This window comes from Pogona vitticeps, chromosome 3, assembly GCF_051106095.1.
Source record: "Pogona vitticeps strain Pit_001003342236 chromosome 3, PviZW2.1, whole genome shotgun sequence".
Lineage (NCBI taxonomy): Eukaryota > Metazoa > Chordata > Lepidosauria > Squamata > Agamidae > Pogona > Pogona vitticeps.
In genome coordinates, this window is record NC_135785.1 from 174946744 (window position 1) to 174972691 (window position 25948).

General features: G+C 41.6%; 1 protein-coding gene and 1 long non-coding RNA gene across 4 annotated transcripts in view; one reads left to right on the forward strand and one right to left on the reverse strand.

Annotated features, from left to right (window-relative positions):
• The window catches only part of LOC144588146 (uncharacterized), a 92747-nt gene extending 73801 nt beyond the window's left edge, over positions 1 to 18946 (reverse strand). The window contains exon 1 of the long non-coding RNA XR_013543514.1: positions 1 to 18946. This exon is cut by the window's left edge and continues 69795 nt beyond it. This is a non-coding gene — a long non-coding RNA (uncharacterized LOC144588146).
• Positions 1 to 25948, forward strand: part of GABRG3 (gamma-aminobutyric acid type A receptor subunit gamma3) — a 401625-nt gene that overhangs the window by 322117 nt on the left and 53560 nt on the right. For 2 of the 3 annotated variants that reach the window (XM_020796824.3, XM_072994442.2), the window contains exon 6: positions 19801 to 19938. The exons of the other annotated variant lie outside the window; for it this stretch is intronic. In XM_020796824.3, the coding sequence (XP_020652483.1) occupies positions 19801 to 19938 (138 nt within the window). The remainder of the gene's footprint in view (positions 1 to 19800; positions 19939 to 25948) is intronic. 3 annotated transcript variants of the gene reach the window in all.

Sequence of the window (25948 nt, forward strand, 5' to 3'; positions counted from 1 at the left end):
CAGAGGCAGCCCTTGAGACACCAGAGAATTGCCTGGGATCCTTTTGCTGTGGCAACAGAACATGGAATTCCTATCTGCCTTCACTGGGGGCACCAAACAAGCAGGAGCAACAAGGCAGCAGCAGCAGCCTTCTCAAGCACCTTACGAGGCATCACCCAGTCTTCTTGCTCAGAACAGAGGCAGAAAAATCCCAGCAGCCAAGGCACAGAGGGTGGGAGAAGAGCATGCGGAATCTACTTGGTATCAACTCTCGGTCTGTCCTCTGCAAGAGGCTAAGGCAGTGGATCCCCAACCTTGGGCCTCCAGATGTTCTTATACTACAACTCCCAGAAGCCTTCACCACCACCTCTGCTGGCCAGAATTTCTGGGAGTTGAAGTCCAAGAACATCTGGAGGCCCAAGGTAGGGGACCACTGGGTTAAGGCAGGCAACTATGGAGGAGATAGGGTGGGGAAGTCAGAGGCCATGAGATGAAAGTTTCAAGTCCCCGACCAAATCCTAGGTGAGATGGTGGCATTGGCTTACTAGATAATTTTCCTGTGCTCTTTTGTGGAGTACTTCACCTCTGAACCTTGGGGATGCTTATGGGGGGTCTTAGAATGGGGCCTTCAAAACTAGGGGTGGTCTGGTTAGACTTTTGGCCAAGAGTGTAGTTTGGCTATGTTTACTTAGTTATGTGCTGTTATGCACTGCCCTGCTCTTCTTCTATCTTCAGAGATGCACTACCCAACAGTTAGGGCTAGGAAAAAAACTGAAATGGCATGCTTCTGCCCCAGGCGTAAAAGATGTATGGGGCAATCTGTGCCAGCATTGCAGCAGGGAAGGAAAAGAAGGGATTAAATTTCATCTTGCCCTGGGCTATAGTCCCAGTCCAGACCCTATTCCTTAACCTCTTACAGTTAAGCAAAACACAAGAAGGAAGCTTTAACCATGTTTTTAATATAATATGTTAACTCTTAATATACAGTAATATATTGTTTGACTCTGAACAACAAGAGTTGAGAATCAGAACAATTTTAGAGGATGGGAATTCCTTGCTTCGTCTTCTCCTTTGACTGCAGTGACTTTTCAGTCTGTCAATAGCTTAGAAGAAAAGGAGGAGAGGCATGCACGAAGGAGAAATCAAACTGCTTGCACATGACACACAGGAGGAAGGAGTGTGGACTGGCAAGCGAGGTATATGTGAACCTAGCCTGTGGGCTACCAGATATTAATCATGGGTCACACTGACCTGTATGTTACCTTTTAAGCTATGATGTGAACCCTGTAAAGCAGGAATTTTGATGATTAAAGCATGCAGTCTGGTTCATGTAACTAGGGTGGTTAAAAATAACATGATAATTTGTGCCTGAGTGTGGTGGCAGAGTAATTGGGAGCTAAAAGCTGAATAATAGAAACATAAGCACAGGGAACAGCATGACTGTTGCACATGTCAAGTGTTTAAACAAAACATTTGACATGTGCAACAGTCATGTTGGGTAGCTATGTGTCTATGTTTTGATGCAAATAAGTGTTAAGAGGCTGCAAATTTTATTCAAAGTGCAGCAAGGAGACAGGCTTAACCACCTCCATTCTAGTTGACCCTAACACAGGGTAGACTTCTGTTTTCACTGTAGCTGAAGAGAAAGGGTTACCCATTGCTCTTCCTCCACCTGGGCTCCATTCAAGTCCATAGACATATAGTAACCCTCCTGGGGATAGTTCTCCTTTCTTTTTTAAAGTGGGAGGCTTATGTGGAATTGCCAGCCGCATAAAATTTAGTTTGCCCAAAGATAATCAGCAAGGTATACTGTGAAAGTGGTAGCCATACACATTTCAATTTCATTCAGTTCCTCAATTCCCCAACCTTGCACTTGCTTTATTTTGAATCTTCATAAGTGTAAACATTAACTTTTAAAGTCCTTTGACGGTTTATATGCACTTCTAATAGATGCACTTTTGTACATTTTCTTCCCAAACACACATGCATGAGCACACATTTTGTTAATGCATGCATTTCTGCAAGGTATTCCCCACAAAAAAAAACAGAATGATTTTCAGTATGGGATATGAACTGCTTGGACATCTCAGTGGTTTAGGTCTCTCTGGGAATTTGGGAGTTTGATTCCCCACTGTGCCTCCTTGACATGGGTGAGACTTTTGATGATCCATAGGGTCCCTTCCAGTTCTAAGTTGATGATGATGATGTACATTATTCTGTAGCGTATGGATTTTTGCAGGTCTTTCGGGATAGAGCAGCATCTCCCCCACCCCCTTTGTATGTGTTCTAATGAAAAACTTTGATGCTAAATTCCAGTCAAGTGGAAATTTGGACACAGAAGTCCGCTTCTGTTCTTTTAGAGTTGGCAGATACAAATTAGAGCTATTTGCATAAAATCTAGACAGAGCAAATTTCTCAGCCATCCTTAGGAACTGAGCAGATTTACTTTCTTTTGCTTTATCTTCTAATTGTACTTTTGCAGGCTGGTGCCTCTTGCAGATATAGGCTTTGAGAGCTCAAATATTTTTCTAGCATTAGCTTAAAAAAAACCCTGTATTTTCTATTTACAGTTTATCTAAGCTATGTATTGCAACCCTCTCTCTTCCAACAAATTTGTCACATGCTCTTTGTTGTTGCCAATGTGCTGCTAATTAGCTAACAAATACCACACATACATAGAAGTCAAATGAGGGCAAAGTACCTGGATTAAACAAACTGTGGAGGCAAAGAGTTTCAATGCCTAAAACTGCCTTGACATGTTTTAAATTGTACGATCATCCATATAATCAGTAAATTATGATATGAAGTTTTTAGTTTGGGTAGGGGTAGTGAACAGTCATAAGCAAATGAATGCAACTGGCTGGTCATAAATGCTGTGTCTTCGCACTGCCAGTGTTTCTCTGCCACCTTGATTTTTCTCCTTCACAGATTCCCACCTGTGAGACATGGGTTGCAGGTCAGACAAAAATAACAATAAAGACAGAAACGTTGTGGCACCCTAAAGACTAACTGCTGCATTTTGATGTGAACTTTCATGGACAAAGTTCATGAACACTGCAACCATGAACCTGTGGTTTGCGGGGCTCATGAGCCCCGTTTTCAGACAATGCCACACTTCTTGCTGCCCATGGGGGAAGTGCACCTTGTTTCCCAGTAGAATTATGCCCCTGTCATGCTTCTGGGTGGCCTCTTCTGCTGGAAGACAAGTCAAAGTCAAACACAAACAATACAAACATATAATAATAAAGCAAGCAATGGTTCAAAATCCAAGAGCACAGAAACACCACCACAACCCTATATGGCACCTGAACATCAAACCCTGGAGCCACCACACAAAAAGTGCACTCCGGTAAGGTAATTTGATTTGTAACCTGGATGTGTGAAACAAAGCAAGGCTGCAAATTCCTCAGTCCTAGTGTAGCAGCAGGGCCTTTTCTGAAGAATGAAGTGTGGGGATAGGCTCGTCGCTTGGAAAAGTAATTCTTTTGGACCAAAACTCCCCATACCACGGCTACTCTGGCCAGTATCCTGACTGGAGTTGTAGTGCAAAAAAAAAAAGCCTTCTTTCTCTCTTTCTCTGCCCCTAGGTAAGTTCACGAGGAATAACTTTTCAAGCATCCTCATCTCAAATTATTTAGATCTGCAGCCCAAAAAAACCCAAAATGTTTGGATGATGGTTTTATAATTTTGACTGTGCCTGGTGTTTTTGAATCATCATAATCATCATCAGCCACAACAACCTCCTCCATAGGGCAATGATGTAAGTACAATAAGGGAAGAGATCCTGGTAAAGGTGAATAATCCAGGATCCAATTAGAGCAGGAGGGAGAGAGAAAGAGAAGAGAGTGATGGATACAGACAGGAGGAACAGGCTTGCCTGTTTTCAGCTTTGACCTTATCCTTGACTGGCTTCAGCCCTGCTGTTGACCTGTCTGTGGTCTGTGACAGAAGGATGCCTGTGATTTGAGAAAGGGAAGAGTGGAAGAGTAATTTCTAACATTTAACAGTCCATGTAAAAGTGTCAGATCTGCTGGAAATATGGCAAGTGGCAGTAAACAATGAACGAAATGTCAGGACTCCCACACACCCATTGTACCCCACACATTCCATGCAATGGCTTGTGAGACCTAGATTATATCCCTGTCTCACAATGCAGCTTGTTGGGTTGTCTAAGATTAATACTATCTCTCAGCCTAAGATATACGATAGGGTTGTTGTCTTGATAAAATGACATAGGGCAAAAACAATTTATGTAGCTGCGAAGGCTTTCACGGCCAAGATCTAATGGTTGTTGTGGGTTTTTCGGGCTCTTTGAGCGTATTCTGAAGGTTGTTCTTCCTAATGTTTTGCCAGTCTCTGTGGCTGGCATCTTCAGAGTGCTGTCCTCTGAAGATGCCGGCCACAGAGATTGGCAAAACGTTAGGAAGAACAACCTTCAGAACATGGCCAAGGAGCCCGAAAAACCCACAACAACCAATTTATGTAGCCATGAGCTTTTTGAAGTAAAGCTGGCTCCTGTGTAATTAATTATTTTTCCCCCTTGGGAATAAAAAATGGCAATTTACTCATCACGCTTCTCATCTTCAAACACCTCCCTAGTTAAAAGATAAACACCTTTCTGTCACCATCTCTTAACTGCATTTCCAGCAATTTAAGCACTTTAGGACATGCTTTTAATTTAATTAGAAAAGGCATATGGACCTAATTTATCTGTCATAGAAGGGATGAACTGTCTTCAGCACCAAACCTGAGTAGTTGAACCTCCCATGATTAAATCTGAACAGTTGGAAACTCTGCCTTTATTTACATCTCTTCCTACAAGATCTTTCTGCAAATTGGCCAAGGAAACGTTCACACTGTCAAGAACATGAGCTGCTAGCAAAATATAGTTTACATAACTAAGCTATTTTCCTTTCTTTTCTGGAGAAGAGGTGGGAAATAATTTCAGCTGATGTACTCATTTGGTGGTCTGCAGAGGGACAATAACTCAGCCAGGTGGGTTAATCTCAGGGCCCTTCACCCATTCTTGGAAGCAACTGTAAGTTTGGAAATGAGATGTTTTCAGAATTTTAAAAAGTTTTCACATCTTGGGCTATAACCTGCAAAATTTTCCAGTTGCCATGCTCTTGTAAAATAGTAACTTTTCCAAGCTTTGGAAATAATGAAACAAGGGGTGCTATATATTAACTAATTCAAAGCAAGGAAGGCAGATTGGAGATGTGCAAAGCATTTATTTTAACTGTGGAAACAACTGGGAGCTTTGCATACTTGCATTTAGGGTGATTCTCCTGGACTTGCACTATACCCAGTGTGGTGTAGTGGATAGAATGATGCACTGGGACCTGGGTTTGAATCCCCGTCCAACCATGGAAACCCCATGGGTGCCAAGGATAATTTCCACACTGAAGCAGAACCAGGCCTCTGATAATCAGCAGCCATGTTGGACAGGTGGGCAAAATGCTGAGTCATGCAGGATATGCATTAAAATCAAGTAGTGTCTGGGGTGATGCAATGTCCTTACTGATTGGCTATATGTAAATATGCATGTGTTTAAATGTGTGGACATGTGGAGAAGATGTAGGATCTCTTCTGATGAATGTCATGCTGCCGGGTTGTACTGCTAGAACTTCTGTATATATTGTAAATATACGTGGTACTGGGAAGAAGCTGCCTGTGTATGTGTTATTCAACTGGACTGCCTGGACTGGCACAAAACTCTGCTAAACGCTGCAGATTTGCTCCAATAACAAGGGTGTGTGTGTGTGTGTGCTGGAACTGGTAGAACTACTTCTTAAATATCTCACTTACCTTAAAAGCCATATTAGAATCACTAAAGGCTAGTTCTGACTTGATGGCACATCACAGTGGCATAACATCTATAATGAACATAGTAGGGTTTGTTTCCAGTAACTGATTTTCAGTGTCCAACTGCAATGAAATTTAGTTCTAACTAACACACTGGAGAACTCCACTGCAGAACCAGTGAAATCAATACCAAATGTTTAGAGCTTCAAACATTCGCTTTTTTGGAATGACCACCCTCAGAATCTCCTAACCATTAGGGCTTCACTGATTCTGGGAGTTGTAATCCAAAAGGATTACATATGTTTTGAAACGTTGTAGAGGTTTAAGGCCCATTGCTTACAATGCAACGTAGGCAAGCCACTGAATTACATCCTTTGTATATTTGGACATTTTCTTGTTAACAACTGCTGGTTTTGTTACCTGCTGTGCTGCCAGTTTGAGCAGAGAGGCAACTGAGGCTGGAAATCTTCTGACTTCATCTATCTTATCTTCCCCTCCAGGAAGAAGCAAAACCAAAAGATTATAATTTCACTATACTGTAGATGATGCCCTGCCCTGCTTGTGCATACTCCCCATCAAAATGTACCAGAGAGCAGGAAAATATATATATAAACGTCCTTTGAAATATAGTGATTGAGGGGGGGAGGAAATGCCCAGAAAGAATCAGATGGTGGTGTGCTGAATACACAACCTCAATGTTTACTGTAATATAAAAGAACCAAGAGGAAAAATAAATATCTGTATTTTCCTGAAAATTGTACAGCTCTTTGCAGGAGGTTAATCTCCAGGAAAAATGTGCAAACATGTACCAAAATTGTCCCTTGAAGTTAACAGCCCTTCAGCTGCTCTTAGAATTTAAGATGGCCATGCATGCATTTCCTATACAATAAATGTTTATACAGTGTTATGATAAGGACTTTTTAATATAGACTAGTCCAGTTCATAGATGATCCACTTTTGTCCTTTCTTACTTTGGTTTACAAGGACATATTTACAGGAAAATGTTCCCGTGGGACTAATTTATTATATAAATGTACATCTGAAGAATGAAGAGTACCTCACAAATATTCTTGCATTATACTTGCGTCTGCTACGTGCATCCAGAATACTATTTGCATATAGCAGGGAGGAAGCTGCTAAAGTAGGGGGAAATTATTTCTGGAAGGCAAAAGAACCTGTTAATCAAGGCAGAAATGATATATTCCTCTAGTTTCCATATAACATGATGCAAAATTTTGTCTGCCTTGGTCATCATGCAACTAATCAATGAGAGTAAGGAATGGAGTCCTTCACCTCATCTCTCACACACCCATCATAGCATTCATTCACATTGTCATCATCCTATGGCTTGCCCAGTTAAACTCACGCATAGCCAGTCACGCAAATTTAACCCTGTTATGTATGGCTGAAAAATAGTGGGGATAGAACTTGATCACACTGTCATTTATCCCACGGTTTTTGCAAGTTACCATCTTGACAGGGGCCGGACTTGATGAACCATAGGGTTCTTCCAGCTACGCCGTTCTAAGATTGTTGTTGTCATTGACATTGTCAATTTTGCATTATTTTCTGCTGACTACATGCTGTAAAAATAATCACACAAAAGCCTGTCCTTTTTGCAGGGCCATTCATTGTTGCTTGCACAACTGGCAGGAATTACAACTTTTTAATGATTTTTTTTAATTTCAGGTTTTGGCACGTGTGATTGCATATAAAGGTCTCTTTTTTTAAAATGGTGCTGTCAAGTACAGCGCTGACCCAATTCAGTGCTGTACCATCTGTCAAAATCACTCCTGTTCTATATGTACAATACATAGATAGTCTTGCCAACCCCCTTCCTGTATATCGGCAAAATGGAGTCTGGAAGATTTCCTCATCCCATTGACAAAAGCCCTGGGTCCCCTTATCAGGGGAAAGGTGGTCTAGAAACAAAACAAACAAATAAACACATAAAAGCCTCTTCTGGATCAAGTAGTTAAGAATGTAGGAATCTGCCTCAAGTGCAAGAGTTAGCTTTCTGACAGTTGTGTTCACCTTCTGTTTGACTGCCAAGACAGGGAAGGAGGCTGACGCTCAAAGGTAAATGAACCAGCAAGTTGGTTTCATGAGATAAAAGGGAGAAGAAGCAAATTGCTTCCCCTGCTCTGGCCAACAGGTTCCAAATGTTTTGGGGCTTTTGGGGGTCTTCTGCATTTTCTAGTTCTCTGGGTGCCACTGCTGGAGGGGGTGGAGTGCTGAACCACAGATCAACTGTTCGGGAAATGAACCGCACCGAACTGCCGAACTAGCAGTTTGCCCCCATCTGTTTTACCATCCCTTTTTGATGAAGAATATATTCATAATGGGCAGAAATCACTGAGAAACATATGAGGAGGAAGTTCTGCCTGTTACTCAGCTGTCAGTTAGTAAAGCCACTGGCCATAAATATGATGACAACTTTTCCTACAAACTGATTCTGTTGCAGCAACACAAAGAGGGGGGAGGAGATGTGCATTTTGTTCTCACATTCAATGCCATGTTAGAATCCCCACTTCTCCAATAAAGGTTTCCTTGAAAAGGTGGAAAATATGCGTGGGCTGCATGGCAATGGGAAGCTTCATGTGATAAGCAGCTGCTGAACCTGATCAGCCCCTGGTGGAGGGCTGGCATGAGGAATCATTCTGCCACATCTTTCATGCAGAGTTGTAACATTTGCATCAGCTCGGATGAGCTGATCAGATGCATGGAAAACACGGCAGCAGAATAAGGGAAGAATTTTATCCCATTAACATTTTGACTGGCCACCAACCTCACAAAACAACTTTATACTACAGGGGTGCAGATGAGACTCCGATCGTTTGCCAGCAAGGGATCAAAAGTGATTGTGGGAATGAATATATAAAAGCCACAGGCAGGGTATGTGCCCAGCAAGCCCTCGGTTGTTAGCAGGAGCTGATCAGCTCAGCCTTTGATTGTGACCAAAGCAGAAACACTGCAGACATTTCTGCTGTAGGTTGTTCACACAGTACGCAAGGACAGGCCTTTTACACTTCAAGGGATGTGCATAAGAATTAACCAACTGTTTAATTTCAATTTTGCAACACTTGGCAATCAGGTACATATAGATAATTGCTTCTGGGATAAAGAATAATGAAGTGTTCATACAGCCATGTATAACATACATAGAGTAAAGGCAGTGCCCAGTGAGCAAGTTCCTGGCCACAGAACAACACTGGCTTTGCCCTCCCAACCCCAGAATAAAGATGCAGAACAAATAATATGGGTTAAAACATGGGCCACACTTTATTGATTGTAATTCAAAATTTGCCAATCATTTGGCAAAGGGGAGGCTGCTGTAGTGTGGCAACAGGTAAATTGCAGGGGTATCCGAATACCCCTTAATAAACATATGGGCGAATCCCTGGTCCCAGGTTCTTGTGGTCTTAAAGACAGCAGGAACCCAGCTGGCTGCTAATAAACACCCCCAGACCTCAAGCCATCTTTACTTGATGACTGTTGGTCCAGTAGTGGCCCAGTGCATCTCCCCCCCCCCCAAGCACTGTAATCGTACGATCCGCAGCACTGGGAGGTCTAATGTGCTGTTAGCTTACCTGATCTTACAATGGGACTCACCGGAAAATACTTGTTTTTCCTGCACTAACCGCCAGAGCAAAGGGACTAGCATAGCTGTCCCATGCCTGCCATCAAGCTGCTTGAGCTCAACAAGCAGGCCCCCCTTGATGTCTTCCAAGAAGACATCCAAACCCAAATCAGATGGACTCCATTATTCTGAAAAAAAAAATCCAGCCTATCCAATCGGATCCTCTGGTGACCAATCACCGATCCAAGGCCACTGCAGACCACGCTGCAGACCTCACGGTTAACACCCTTGCATGCCATGTTAATGTTGAGGAAAAACCTGGCATCTCTTCATGCCAAACGAGGAATGATCATGGACCACACGATCTGCAGAGCAGGGTACCTGGCCTTCAGCCATTTCAGGTGGCGTACAACATCCAGGATCAACACCTTACCAGGATGCCTGGCCAAATCATTGCTGCTGTGGTGCACCACCAACACATCCGGTGGAGACTGGCCAAAGGCCACCAACCTGCATAGCTGGCTCCACAACATGCCTCACAGCCCTTTCCATGTGATGTGCGCACTCGCTCCAAGGCCCAGGTCACTCCCCCATGGGGATGAAGCAGCATAATGCTCTGCCCAGTGTACATAGCTGTGGCTGATAATCACAATGTACCTCTGTCTCACCGACCCTAAAGGACCTGTAAAGACATAACAAAGCCGGGACCCTGCCTATACGTTAGGTAGTATTCTTATATATCTGCGATAACTGGATGACGACCACTGGCCTAGATGCTTGATCTGAGCTATAACCCAGAGCTGCTGCAGTGCAGGCTGCACTGATTCTGAATGAATGTCTGCCAAACCTCATGCATTGAACACCTACCCTAATGCTAGGTCGGTTAATTTCCAGAACTGATATTTCGTCAGAAGTGATTTATCAGTATGTTGAAAGAAATAACTGGGGTCCCGTCCTCTAACCTTTGAATATGCTTCTGCGGCTGCAACGGGGCAGATGCTGCTTATACTACACTGCCCTAAGGTGATTTGTGTACCCTTGCCTAGCTGATCAGCCTTGGATCGCCGAATAAGGATTTGTACCTTCCCTTCTTCAATGTTAACATCCTGCCATTGCAGGGCTAATCTGGACTGATCATATTTTCCCGATGCAACCACCTCGCTAATTCTGAGGGCACCAAAGAACACCATTAATGACACTGCTTCAAATAGGACCCTTTCGTATTCATCCCTACAGAAGAGTGCCCACTGTTTGCAAATGTGCTCTAATGGCAGGGGTGATATAGGAGCAGGGGTAGACTCTACCCCTCTCTTTGGACCATCCTTCTATCATTTTCCTTGTATGGTAATCCCCTGAGTGGTCACTATAAAAGTGATTGATTTTTGTGTAAAAAGCTAGTGCTGACAGCCTTCCCTGAATAGTTCCAGGTGCTAATCCCTTTCTATTTAGATAAATTGCTGCAAATGTTCAACTGGTGCCAGCCAAGTCGGCTCCAGGCTGACCATTTTCCTAATTCCTGGAACTCTATACTCACGGCTGAATAACCCTTCCTTGTCCTCGGTGCCAGAGCCAAACCTATCACTCTTGATGCATCTTCACACCAATTTGCCAGACCTCCAGGGGCAGAACTTCTGGGAACTCCTTGGCTCTGGGGTCTAGCTCCCTGAACAGCCCAATCTGTTGGCATGACAATGCATCAGCTGTCCTATTGTCTAAACCTGGTACATGCTGGGCATGCACTAGTATGTTAAACTGCACTGCCCTTAACATAAATGCCCGGACCAATGTCATAACCCATTCTGAATGTGACGTAAGGTTGTTTATAATGTAAACAACCACTTGATTGTCACACCAAAACTGCACCACTGAATTTGACCACTCCTCGGCCCATAGCCAACATGTGCCCACTATTGGGAAAAATTCTGAGAATGTCAAAACTCTGGTAATGCCATTGCGATGCCACTCATCGGGCCAAGTGCCCACACACCACCTTCCTCTGAAATAAATACCAAATCCTAATGATCCAGCTGCATCTGACTGAACTTGGAAATCTGCTTTCAGCCCAATTTCACCTCTCCAAAAGGAGTTCCCGTTAAATAGGTCTTCTTTCATTCCTCATGTGACCCTGGTCCTATGCATCGGTCGATGTAGACCGTTCATAGCATTGCATAGTCTCTGCAGAATGCGCCCCCAGATGCCACCACTCTACAGGTGAAGTTCAGGTGCCCTACTATCTCCTTGAATTCCTTCAGTGACACCTTTCAACTTTGTAATAGCGTTGCTATCCTGGACTTAAGATCCACTTGTTTATTTTCAGGTAGCCGCGATGTTTGCTGCATAGTGTCTAGCTCTATCCCTAAGAAGGTGAGGGATGTGGCTGGTCCCTCGGTTTTTTCTTCGGCTAGGGGTAGCCCCATTTCTTCTGATAATGCTTGAAAACTATTCAGGATGAATCTACACCTCCCTGAGTTCCTTTCCCCACAAAAAAGGAAGTCATCAAGATAATGGGCCATTGATTTATAGCCCACCTTACACCTGAGTTTCCATTCAATAAAGAAGTTGAATCATTCTAATGCAGCACATGAAACTGAGCAGCGCATAGGTAAAGCCCTATCTATATAAAAGGATCCTTGGAATTGGAATCCTAACAAGTCAAAGTCCTGAGGGTAAACTGGTAAAATTCAAAACTCTGGTTTTATATCACATTTCACCAGTTCGGCCCTCACTCCAAACTTCCTCACCATATGCATTGCCTTGTCAAAAGAGGTGTACCTGACGGTACATAATTTCAGAGGGATAGCATTCCCTCCGGAAAGGACAAGTGGTGGATTAACCTAAACTTGCCCTGGACCTTCTTAGGCACAATGCCCAAAGGAGAAACCCTTAGGTTCTCCAGAGGTAACGTTGAAAAAGGGCTGAGGACCCTTCCTTCCCTCACTTCCTTTTCTATCTTACTCTGGACAATACCTTCCATCCCACTGACATCCTGCGCAAAAATGCTTTGTGCTCTCCCTCTGCCAGGATCCTAAAGCCATATCTGAAACCTTCTAACAGGTACTTAGCATCCTCTGTACAGGGGTATGAACTTAACCAGGCTTCCAAAATCTTGACTTTAATTGGGCTGGGTCCCTTTTCCAGGATTACCCCCACTGCTATTGGGCTTTTTACCACCCGCTGTGCCCTTGTTCTGGCACTGGGTGCTAGCTCTGAAATATGATGAGTTTGGGTGCTGGCCCCTGCAGGTGTTACATTCATGCCTGAAGTGTACAGGTGCCCTTGGAGTTGTACTCCCAACAAAGCAGGCGGGGTTCAACTGCCTGCCCCGCTCCAGGGCGGGGATTCTGACTAAGGGCGACCTTTCTGTTTAAGTGACCACTGTCGAATCTGCCACCAATATTTGGCCTAGCAGAGGTCATGTGCTGAAGCCACAGCCCTGGCAGAGGCTCGTCCCAACGCATATTTGGATGAATAGTGCTCCGCATACGGAACAATTCATCATAATGAAGCCATGACTGCCACGCAAAGTCAACGTAGGTCATGTAAATTATGTCTAAATACTGAAAGAGGGATTGCACCTTCCATGGCTATGCTTTAACTATCATTCCCATATAAATCAAGAACCCGTGGAGCCAATTAGCCCATGATCTGTTGGGTTTCTTCTCTCTAGGGCTTTCTTTCTCTTTGTCGTCTTCCTTGTCCAGGTCCTTTTTATCCACATATCTGTTTAATAATTTGAATATATCTACATATTTACCTTACCATATCTTCTCTTGTGTTGCCGGAGTGAGGTGATCACCCAAAGGCATGGAATAATTTCCATAAGGTAAGGCATGTGATGAGACAGTATTGTAACCCGTGTTGGGGACAGACAGGTAAGGCCAAACCCCTACACTAGCCATGTTGCTAGGTTGGGCTGGCAAAGTGAAAGAAGGATATGGCATGCCTCAGCCATGGAATTGTGGACTGGAGCATGGCCATGCGGTGTTGGGAAGCCCTGCACTCTGTGAGCATTTACAGTGCATGATTAAATTAACCTCCATCAGCCCAAAGCCATGCAGGGATGGGTGTGTAAGTGCCCGGTGCAGCAGCCAACTCACCTGATGAAGTTGTGGCCATACTTGGTCCGTCCCCAGTGTATGGTCTATCAGAGCTGACTTCCTCTATTTCATCCTGCCCTTCCTGGCACACAGTCGCTGCTTCGGTCATTACCGGAGTTGACACCCTTCTGCCTTTCTCCACATGCCGTGACCTTGGTGTTGAGGAGGCCCCAACTGCGTCGCATCTGGTAGTCACTCCAGGAAGCTGCTTTGCCTCAAGAACAGCAAACCTAGCCATTAAATCCTGTGCCATTCCCTTGCTACGGTAGCTCTTGGCATCCCTAGCTGACCTACGTGGCTGAATCTCACTTGGCTGGGGAGCTTGTTTTGCGAGCCGCTCAGCCTCTAAAGCTGAGATTTTCTCCTGAAGCTCTTGCCATACCAGGCAGGATTCCTTGTCAGAAAAGGATTGGGGAGGAGACACCTGAGGAACTGGCCTGTTCTTGGCCCGTTGTTTCCCCTTCTTGTTGCCCTGGCCTTTCCTCAATGCCATTATGAACCGAGGTTTCCTATTGGTTAAGTGTTAACGATTGCTTCTGCAATACAGTTGCTAATACTGTCAAATTCCTTCCAGTACAGGTTAAGAACCTGTACTCCAAGCTTAGTGTTAACTAGTTGCATAACTATCACCATCTCTTAGTTATGGTCACTCGCTATGACCTGGGTTCTTTGATTAGTGGCTTCTAGGCTGCACAACACATCACTCATACCAAAATAGGAAGAGTCCTGTTTATGCACCAGTTGTGAAACACTATTTGCTCATGTTCCTAGTTGATTCACTCACTGATCACATGATTATCTGAATTAATTGCTGTCCTTATGGAAATTAATTATTAAATTAAAATGAATCAAACAGGTTTTTAATAAATTAATTCAATTAATTAATTCAGTTGGATAATAGTACTTGATGATTTAATTAATATTAATAGCAATTAATTTATGATCATTAAAAATAGAATTAATTAACCTATTAAATATATTAGCTATATATTGATTCCCTTCGCCCTCTCTCTTTTTTATTACTTATTTATTATTATTCATTTGTTTGTTTTTTTAGTACAGTGGTGCCTCACATAGCGATCACTCCATTGAGCGACAAAATCGCTTAGCGACAGAGTTTTTGCGATCGCAAAAGTGATCGCTTTGCGATGGTCCCTATGGAGTTTTTTTCGCTTTGCGATGATCGCGGGGAAGCGATCATGGCAAAGTGACCCTTTTTAAACAGCTGATCAGTGGTTTCAAAATGGCCACAGGGAAAACAAAATGGCCACCCGCTGTTTTTCCTCACTTAAGGGGCAGCGAAAATGGTGGCGCTATGAAGGATTTTCGCTTAAAGGTGAGTTTTTAAGCCCATAGGAACGCATTAATCGCATTTTAATGCGTTTCTATGGGCTTTTTAATTTTGCTTAGCAATGTTTTCGCTTAGCAATGTTTTTTCCGGAACGGAATAACGTCGCTAAGCGAGGCACCACTGTATTTAATTTATTAATTATATATAAATTCCAATTTCTTACACCATCTTATTTTATTTTATTATGGAAGCACAACATGATCTTTTCCCTTCTGCCAGTCACCATACTTATTGTATGTGAAAGACTAAGAACAGTGTGGAGCTCATGGCTCTTTTCAGTGGGCCAGCCCCACCCAATCTTCCCTCTGAGCAACTGGTTCTACCCCACCTTTGTCAACTAAGGTGAATGGGAACAAGAAACCATAGGTCTGGATAGTTTTGTGTTTATTCTCAGAATGAACACAGTCTACAGGCAGTGGCAGACTTGGTGGGAAAACGAGGAGACAACCATGTGTTGTCTTTTGGACGTCCAAGATATGTATTAAGACAAAGGTGATGAGTGATCTAAATATTAAGCTCAATGAAGAAAACTTTGAAAAGATGGGCATATTTTACCTAGAAAAGTGATTATTAAGAAGCAATATGATAAACATCCTGAAATATTTGAAAGACTGCCATGTGGCTAATGAGTTTTCTCTCATTCCTGAGTGTAAGACCTGCACTAACAGTATCAAATGAAAAGGAGATTGTGTGACTAAATATTAGAAGCTGCTTACTGATATGTACAAATGATATATATTGATGTTGTGGTTTCCAGGCTGTGGAATTCCCTTCCACAGGAGATCAGCCTGGATTCTTTCTCCCTGTTCTTCTGTCAGCATGAGATGACCTTCCTTTTCAAGCAAGCTTTTGGCCAGTGACAGAATAAAGCAGAGGAAGGGGTTTTTTTTCTATGTTGTTTTAAATGTTTTAATTCAGCAGTTGCTTTTATTGGTCACTATGTTTAATGTGAGTTTTAATGAGAAGTGTAGCAGGGCCCAGGGACTTTCTGAGCTACAGAGACAATGTCATCATCTGCCTCTCCAGGCTTCTCTGTTCCCTATGAATTTAGCTGCAATTCTCACTATACCTAGAAAATAGACGTATCTTCCTAGGAACAATATATTGTTGCAAGCTATCCTTGCTCTTACTATTATTTTTGTTTCAGAACTGTTACGTCTCAAATGGACAATTAAGAGCCATTGAAGTTACAAAAGATAAGTTCCTCATATTTTGATAAATTCAGCTACAGTACCTCCATTTTTGACTCTCTTGGAGCTGGCTGGCTATAGGACCATAATGATGAGCACCTGCTATTACAAATTTACCATCAAACCACTGATTGGAGTGCCTTTTGAACCTTATTTGTTTTTTAACTATTTTGTAGGATGCCTTAGTTCTCTTCATTGAAAAGAAAGTATGGCAAAGAAAATAGAAAAAAGAAATGAAAAGGAAAGCTGATTGACAGTGAAACAAACTCTCATCTAGGACAAGAGTCCAGTTTATACTTTCAGCCCATAAAACCACAAAATCTCCTGTCTGAATATGAGCTTCAAACCTGGAATAAATCATGTTATGATTATCAAGTTGACCATAGGGAAGGGCACCTCATCCCAAAATTGCTGCTGCTCAGGTTGCAGGCGATTGATATGATTTCATGAACCAATATTTCCCAGCAATGGCTGTGCTTGTGAGTCTGCTATTTACAACCTGGGGACTTCCCTTTGGAAGGTGTCACAGCCATGTGAATGATGAGGCCCTGTGTGCATTGTTCATATAAAGATGTTGGTTCAAAAAACTGGTATCTACATCTCATTTTCAGTATGATTTTACCCAAGATGATCATTTGCGGGCTAAAGAATTATGAATCAGACCAAGATGGCCCAGTTGCAGCAAGATTTATGAAGGAAGGGAGAAACAAGCAATTTTATGTTGAAACCAGAGTGAGTGTGAATTCTAAAACTGTTCACTCTTCCCCAAGATTTGGATATGTTAAAGCTTTGCTCTTCCTAAAGCATCAGTCCATTAATATATTCTGTCTGGCACTGCAGTAAATTATCCTTTAGTCCTTCGTGCCAGTCAGTGGACCATGAACTATAAATAGTTTTCATTCATTTGGGGGGAGAAAACCCTCTATTATAATTGTGACTCAGTAACATTGATTGAAAATAAATGAACGCTGCACTCCAGATACTCTTGTAAATAATTTTAAGAGTTCACAGATTAACATTTTGTAGGGATTCTTAGTGTTGTGGCACAACTAGAAAAATTAGATTAATTAAATAAAGCAGAAGTTTAAGTGAATAATTGTATTGAAATGAAGTTGAAGGATGATGTTGGCAACAGTAATAACTGCAGTAAGAGCAAAGAATATTGAATCAGTGTGTAAACCCTATGCAACATTAGAAATGTCTCTGAAACCCGAATGTATCTTTCAATCAGCAATCCCAAATCTTGAACTGAGAATGAGGATGTCCTTACATCTTGAAATTATAGCAATTTGCTTAAATGTGTTAACAGTCTGTTTAAAGTTCGCAATCACTATTAGCCACTAGCAACATTCAGTTAGTGTTCTGGAAACAACTGGTACTGTAGTACAATTAAACCTAAAAGCAGGTGGCGACGTAAGGAGAAGAATGGACAGTAGATTGCTGGATCCAAAATCAAAAGGGAGATAAAGGCGCGATCAATCAAACAAACAGAAAATTTAAATTTGAAAGCTTTAACGTGTTGATTGTCCTCACAACAACCCCTCAAAAACTGGTCCTGTCATCAATCACCACATCATGGTCTGCTTCTACAGTTTGCCTTTTTTTACTTTGTCAACAACTTGACCCAAGTGGGGTAGCCCCCCGCCTTGTGTTTCTCCTAAAGGAGAGTCTCTCAGATGTGCTATGCCAGAGCCTTTTGACTGATGACACCAGTGTTTGAACCATGTGCTCCATCAGTAAGTGCATTATGTTCTCAATTAAATGCAACTGTACAGGCAGGCAGGCATCTCCCAAACACTCCGAACAATTGAGTTAATACTTGTACCTGTAACAATAATTTGGATGGTGCTTTAAAAGCATTTCAGTATCTATTTTAATTGTGCTAACACTCGATAAGAAACAGTATTATTATTGCAAATATCTCAGATGGGAAAAGCAGTGAGCGAAAAAAAAATACTATAAGTCTTATTAGTAATTTATTGCCATATCTATGTTGTAATCTAAAGCAGTGGTTCTTAACCTTTGTTACTCGGATGCTTTTGAACTGCAACTCCCAGAAACCCCAGTCAGGACAGCTGGTGGTGAAGGCTTCTGGGAGTTGCAGTCCAAAACTCCTGAGTAACCCAAGGTTAAGAACCAGTGATCTAAAGCACCCGATCGCAGATTCTATTTGAATAGGAAATTAGGACCCATTTGCTTTGTAAAAGACCTGCTCCTGACAAAGATTAAAACATTCTGTGGGAAGTTTATTGATACAGAACACGTGTCTAGACTTTCCTTGGGAGTATGGCTGTGGGGCTGACATGATGACTTTGACTGTGCTTCAAAGTTTATTGTGACACTAGAGTTTTTTTAAAAAAGTAGCTTGTACTACTCATTCCTGGCAATTGATCATTATCTGTATTGTTTGCTTTGGTTGTGGCGATTAAGGTATTTTTTGCTCAAAATAATCTGTTGCCTAAAATCATCCTCCAGCAAGTACCAGTAACTGTTTAACTTTAGCATTTTCACAGATGTACTTAGTCTTTTAATGTACACCTTTCTCAAATATGCAGGAGTGAGTTGCAAATCCAAATACTGCTGTTCTCTACGCAGGACCAAGTTGTCAGTTCAACATATTTTTTTTCTATAGTCAAGTACAGATGAAATCTTGTTGCGACCATACATATGACCATATAAAATTTCTTTTCTGTGATCCTTCATCAACTGCACGTGTTCAGCGTGCCTACAAGAATAGGAAGAAAGAGCTGTATGAACTGAAGCTGTAGTAATGGATTCATATGCGTCCACAGAAGGAATAATAATAATAATAATAATAATAATAATAATAATAATAATAATAATAATAATAATAATAATAATAATAATAATAATAATAATAATAATAATAATAATAATAATAATAATAATAATAATAATAATAATAATAATAATAATAATAATAATAAATGTACAGATATTTAGGAGTTAACTCCTAATTTTGTCTCTCCTGTGAAATGCTGAAAAATAAGATGTGTAATATATAATAATACTTTGGTTCTACATAAGAAAAAAACTCTAGTTCATCAGCTCATACATTCAAAGCCAAATCCAGAAGAAAAATAATCAAAAATAAATAAATAGCAGACACGAAGACAATTCATTGTTTATTCTAACAGTCCCAGAATATATTGATGGGACTAATGAAATAAGATATTTCTATGATAACTTCACTAGGAGATTCATGGGAGCCCCCTAGCATTCCTGAGCTATCATAACAAATTCAAATGGCAACTCCGGTGTCATAATAACCATACTTCATCAAGTCAATTCTGACTTATGGAGAGCCTTTCCAGGTAAAGAGTATTCAGAAGTGGCTTACCACTACCTTCTTCTGCGGGCATCGTGAGACCGTGCAGTTTGCCCAAGGCTACATAGGCTGCCTGTTCTCCCGAGAGGAACAATGGGGGAATCGAACTCCCAGTTTCTGGCTCTGCAGTCAGATACCTAAACCTCTGAGCTATTCAGCCAGCTGTGGTATCCTTGGAAGCCAGTTTCCTTCAAAATGCCTTCCTTACCAGAATAAACGTTTTTTTTTTTAAACTATTCTCCTCTACAGCAGCATACGTACTATGGATTTTGACATATGACTTACAATATATATAGCCAGTAATGTCGAAGAGCCATTAAAACATTTTTTCCCTGAGCTATTAAATTTTATTCCACCAACTCACATTAAAACTGTGAATGTGAACTAATGTAAAAGTTGAACAATACAAAAGATGTACCAAGTGTTTGATAAACACTTTTAATTTACAGATGGCTATCCTCAAGAAGAAATGATTTACCGATGGAGGAAAAACTCAGTAGAAGCTGCAGACCAGAAATCTTGGAGGCTCTATCAATTTGATTTCATGGGTCTCAGAAATACCTCTGATATTGTGCAAACATCAGCAGGTAGGTGTGCAATTTTTTTTAAGGAAAGTTCTGGTCTGAAGGTTTAAGGATTCCATACAGCCATTTCTGCTTCATATTTTCTTTGTTTGTTTGTTTGTTTTATTTCTATAGTGCCCACCTGGCCAGAAGCCATTCAGGGCAATTTACAGCAATAAAAATAACTATAATAACAAAGAGAAATAACTATAGTAACACATGAAAGCAACAAACCAAAAATTAAAGTAAATACAAAATTAACAGTGTAATTAAATACAATTTAAGAATAGGAGGCAGGTGGCAGTTAGAACAAGTTTATAGCTGGCAGATACAGGGGTCTCCTCAGGTAAGATGTGTTGGCAAGCCGTGACAGAGTACAAGAGTTTTCAATGTTTCTTTGAAAACTGGCAGGAAAGGTGCGAGGCAGGTTTCAGATGGCAATTCATTCCAGAGCCAAGGAGCAACCACCGAAAAAGTCCAAATCCTTGTTCATGTAATCTTGTAAACATTGGCCAAAAGTATCCCTAAATTTAGAGTACAGTGGTGCCTCGCTAGATGATGATAATCCGTTCCACTGAAATCACTGTTTAGCGAAATCATTGTCTAGCGAAAAGCCTTTCCCCATGGGAATGCATTGAAACCTGTTTAATGTGTTCCAGTGGGGAAGAATCGTTGTTGTCTAGCAAAGATCGGCCATAGGAAAGCTGCTTTGCGAACTGCTGATCAGCTGTTTAAATCGCTGTCTTGCGAAGCTTAGGTCCCGAAAACACCTGTTTTGTGAGCACGGAGGGAGCTGTCAAAATCATCGTCTACCGAAAATCGGTTTGCAAAGCAGGGATCAAACATTGTCCAGTGAAATTCCCCCATAGGAATCACTGTTTTGCAAATCACTATAGCAATTGCAAAAAGTCAATGTCTAGCGAAAAAACTGTCATGTGGGGTAACTATCTAGCGAGGCACCACTGTATAGGGTTTTACTGTTTGTATAAGTGTATGCATGTACATCAACAACTATGGCTGCACAGGAGGTGGAAAAGGAAACAAACCATATTTCTTTTTCTGTTTGACATGTGATGAACATTTCCGTATTCCACACAATACATGTTTATTAGTATAAGTTAGGAAAATAGCTTTCTGGATTGCAGCTCCCTGAATGCCCTAGGCAGCCTGGCCAGTTGTAATATGAAAAAAAGGAACTTCCTCAACCTCTGACAATTTGCTTATAGGACTCACTGCCACAAATAGCAATGGTTCTTAACTAAGCTGTTTTTCTTAAGGCGTAGTAAACTCATGAAGGATTGGACTTCAGATGTATTATAGTAGCATTTTAAAAAAATAAATCACATGCATGAAGATAATGTCACAGAGTTTTGATTTTCTAGCACACAGTTAATTTTGCTATGCAGTAGAAGTACAGAGACTCACAGAGGAGAATAGCTACAAGTTTCCCAGAGTCCACCCCATTCTCATTAACTGACACATAAAGCGTCAATAACTCACTCTGAGACATTTGCAGGAGAAAGAATAAAACACATTTCTTTACTTACAGTTCCTTGAAATTGCAGACTTCAGTATGCTGCTTTTTTCTGCATGCATGCTTAGCAACCAACAGAAGAGATCAACAGCAAACAAACAACTGCCAGCAAAGGAAAGATAGGTGAAAAGAACACTCAACAGAGAGGCGGGGCTCTCTTTGAAATCAAAGGCTGGAAGGAACGATTGGCTAGTGCTGGGTAGACAGGCAGTCACTCCAGCCAGAAAACTCCCTCCCAATCACACAAACCACAGGCAGCATGTGTGGTTGCAAATAAAACTCTGAAAACGAAAATGCATTGTTTATTCTAACAGTACCAGAATATGGCAGTGGAACTAATGAAATAAAATGTTTCTCTGTCCAGTTAATCTTTCCTCTGCAGTTTCATGGGAGTTCCCCTCCCATGATTTAAAAGCTTGCAAATCCTTTCAGCTAATGAATCCTTTTTCTACTGCCCTTATCAACAGACTCTAATTTAAACTTAATGGAATTCATTTTATTTCCACAGAAAACTATTATCCTGAGTGATAATAAATACAGCGGTCTTGTCTGGCCATCCTTTAATTATTGACCAGAGTCCAGAATAGAAACCATAATGTCTTAATGGTATGGATCCAACTCTCAATGAAAGGCTGAATGTTATCCTTCCAAGTGGGAAGATATTTCCCCCTCCACCCTGTGTCTCAACTCAAAGATCGGAAATAGAAGGTGACTTCACCTTTCTTCAGAGGCTCCCTTTCCATTCCTGTGCTGGGATAAGGCAGTGCTTTAGGCAACTATAAACACAGAGTGTCTGTGTTTACAGTAAGCCCTAAATGGCTTGGGCCCAAGCTATCTCAAGGACTGCATCTCCCTTTATGAGCCTGTTCGAGTACTAAGATCATCAGGAAAGGCCTTCCTCTTGGTCCCACCACATTCACAGGTGCATTTGGTGGGGACATGGGAGAGGATCTTCTCTTTTGCAGCTCCCAGACTTTGGAACTCCCTTCCACAGGAGGTTAGACTGGTATCAGCTTTACTGTCCTTCTGCAAGCAGAACTTTCTCTTCAGATGAGCTTTCCCTGAGTGAATGGCTGCCAGGCGGGGTTTTAAAAATGGATCGTTGTACCTTACATTGCATTGAGTGTTTTTGGTATCATTTATGGTTTTTTGGTACTGTATTAATTGATCCTTTTAGTATTGCATACTCACTGTTGTTAGCTTTTAATTGTTGTGCGCTTCCTTGGGTCCTTTTTAAGGGAAAAAAAGGTGGGTTAAATATATTTTAAATAAACAAATAAACAGGAGGGGGAATGACTTTGGAACTAAGGACAGAAAAAACTGAGCATTCTCCTCTATTTAGTCAGTCTTGACAGGACACAAAGCTTGACAGGAACTTTCAGTTCCCACAAGATTCCTCACAGCCCAGCCAAGAGTGAGACAAAACGTCTTTTTCCCATCTTAATATTTCTGTAAGCTGCAGAGCTGCCTGCCTGCCTATGGACCCACCAGCTGATCAGCAGGCCCATAGGCAGAGAGGGAAGGTGTGACAACCCCAGACCTACTGGAGTATACCACCCTTTAACTAAGCTGCCACCAACCATTCCCTATAAGAAGTCACACAGACCAGGAATGGATTTTTAACAAACAAAAGAACAAGGTTTATTTAAATAACAAACAGGGTAAATAAAAAGATCAAGTAAACAAAATACTGGAACGTGGCTTAGTCTCAATCATATACATATAATAGTTTGGTTCACACAGAACACTTTAAAGTAAAGCACAGACCCTGAACCTATCAGTTCTGGCTACCTATAAAGAAACCTGAACCTATCAGGTAGGTACCAACTGACACACAGTTGTACTCAGTCTGACACACAGACTCCCACTCCAGCTTCACATCAGCTCCAAATATTTATACAGTACAGCTCCTCCCCCTGATGTCCCGCCTTCCACTCCCCATAGGATGGAACTTTCCCTCCAAACCCATGACAGACAGGTACCATCAGTGCTGTATGTAACAGAAGGCTAGCCTTTCCTCTCTTCCTACAAGGGGGCGAATAAAAATGGGGCAGTATTTGTCCCTTCATATTCATCGGGGTCTCTGGAACTCATGAATTCAGACTAATATTTAACAAATCTGCGGTTTTTAACATATATTTTGATTCAGTTTTTTATTCGTCCTCATGTCTAATCTACAGCACTTGGCAGATTAAAAAATACCCTCATGAGGTAAGCACCATCTAAAAGTTATAAATGACTATGAAGAATGTGAGATGGATCAAAATGTAATAGCAATCCCTACAGCTGTGACTTGTCAGTAACAGTCTGCTGCTTTAATGGAAAGTGATGAATTCTTCAAAAATGAAATTAAACAGATCAGGGTTCTCCCCCACCCCCTGTACCAAAAGAACAAAAAAGACTAATCTGCAACTCAATGATTTACAGTGCAGCCGTTCACATCAATAATGCATCTCCATGGTTAAAAACCATTTCCTCGCTGAAATGCAATTAACGGATTACTAAATCTTGCGATTATGTAGTTCAGTGGAAGTGATCGCTAACAAATGAAGCCAAGATACAGGAGAGCTCTAATATTTTATGAGCAAAGTCATATTCATTGAAGCCGTGTTTCTTGCATGGAAATGGCGAAATGTTCGTGCACACATCATGCCCTGAACTTTGAAAGTAGGGGTGCTGTTTAGGGAAGAGGAGGCATTGCCCTCTGCTCTTGTGATTATGCCTGAAGGTCACCTTCCCCGTGGCCAGCAGTGGTGTGAACATCCCACCCATTGCCACCAGTGATGTTAGTTTCATCTCTGCTTCTCCCATTAACACTGTGGCCCATGACTACCCCTTCCCTATATATAATGCTACCCTTAATGCCTGGATTTGAAGATGCTACATTTCTGAGTGTTACATGAAAACATTTTGCAGATGCCTCCACCCTTGCCAGTTCACTGTCAGTCTTAGAAGGAAAGTAGAGTTCTACAACAACAGGATAATAATTAAATACTAGTTCCTTTGACATTACAACCCATATTGTGGTCTAATTCCAAAGCTCATGAAAGCCTGCATTAATTCTGAACAAATGTTTTAGATCAGTGGTTCCCAACTTTGAGCCTCCAGGTGTTCTTGGACTAGAACTCCCAGAAGCCTTCACTGCTATGTGTGCTGGCCAGGGTTTCTAGTAGTTGTAGTCTGGGTACCCAAGGTTAGGAATCACTGTTTTAGATGAACATCCAATCTGACACATCTGAAATTCCAACCCTTCTCCGTATCCCTTGATTTATTTTTTAAGAATAAGAGAAATACTGCCATATACTGTATTTTGTCAACTTCTGCTGGGAAGGGCAGACAATTGTGTGGCAAGGAAGATATCTCCTGCAATGCACCCTATTGGAACAATGGGGGGGGGGATCTTGCTGTGCCAGTTTAAGGTTGGCAAAGCCAAAGGCTGTGATCCTGTTGGGGGACTCCTATTGTAACTCTGAAAAATGTTCCATTTTAGACTTTCATACAACTCACCAGCAATAACTTTCCAGTGATGGAGCAGAACTATCAGGGCCATTAGACGTTCCACCAGCAGGAATCTTTTTTAATCTTAACCCCTCCAGAATGAGATTAGGACTGCAATGCATGTCCCAGAGGCAGCAATGAGACATATTATCTTACTTGAGCTCATTCGGTGCCTTTGTTATTTTCCTGTGGAGAATCTCTTTGTAAAGTAATTCAAAAACTGGCTGATCCTGGCATGAAGAAACCACAGAAAAGACTGAAAAGACTGAACTACCAAAACTTGTAAAATAAGTCTTTTTAAAAAGTATTGAAGAAAATGAATTCTTAGACTCCACAAGCTATGCAAATTGTCAGATACTATTTATTCACATTCATGTTTTTCATGCATACAAAATGACTAGCCCTTTCTGTTCTTCGGAAGAATTTGCGTGTGAAACTACTAGAATTTATATCGGTAATTTATGGGGGCGTGCAGAAATATAGGTATGCCTAGTTAAGCGAGAGAAGAAATCTTTGGAGAGCCTGAGCAATGCAAATGTAGAATTGATATAATTTATTTAGGGCACCCAAATTCTCAATCTTAGTCTTACTAACACTCCCAAAGGACTCTTGTACAGCCAGTTTTTGCACATTAAAAGGGGGCGTGGGGGGGGGGAAGAACACAGAGACAATATATCTTTTCTGAAGGATGTCCTGTTCTTCTGGGACACTATTTTTGGAGAACTGAAAATGCTTCATTTTATGCAGCTATTCAAAGCAATACTTTCAGATATATATTCAATGTCATTTTAACAGATCTGCAGAATGTGGCTGTACAAATCTCACTGATAGCTGGCTTGCTGCTGCCACCAGAGCTGTTGACACAATCGCACCTAAACACCCTCTCCAGCACAGAGATCACCCTTCACCCTGGTTGAACCAGGAGCTGCAATCAGTGAAGCTAGAACACATATGGAGGTGGAACCCGAAGGAAAATAATCAAATAGCAGTCAGGATCTCAAC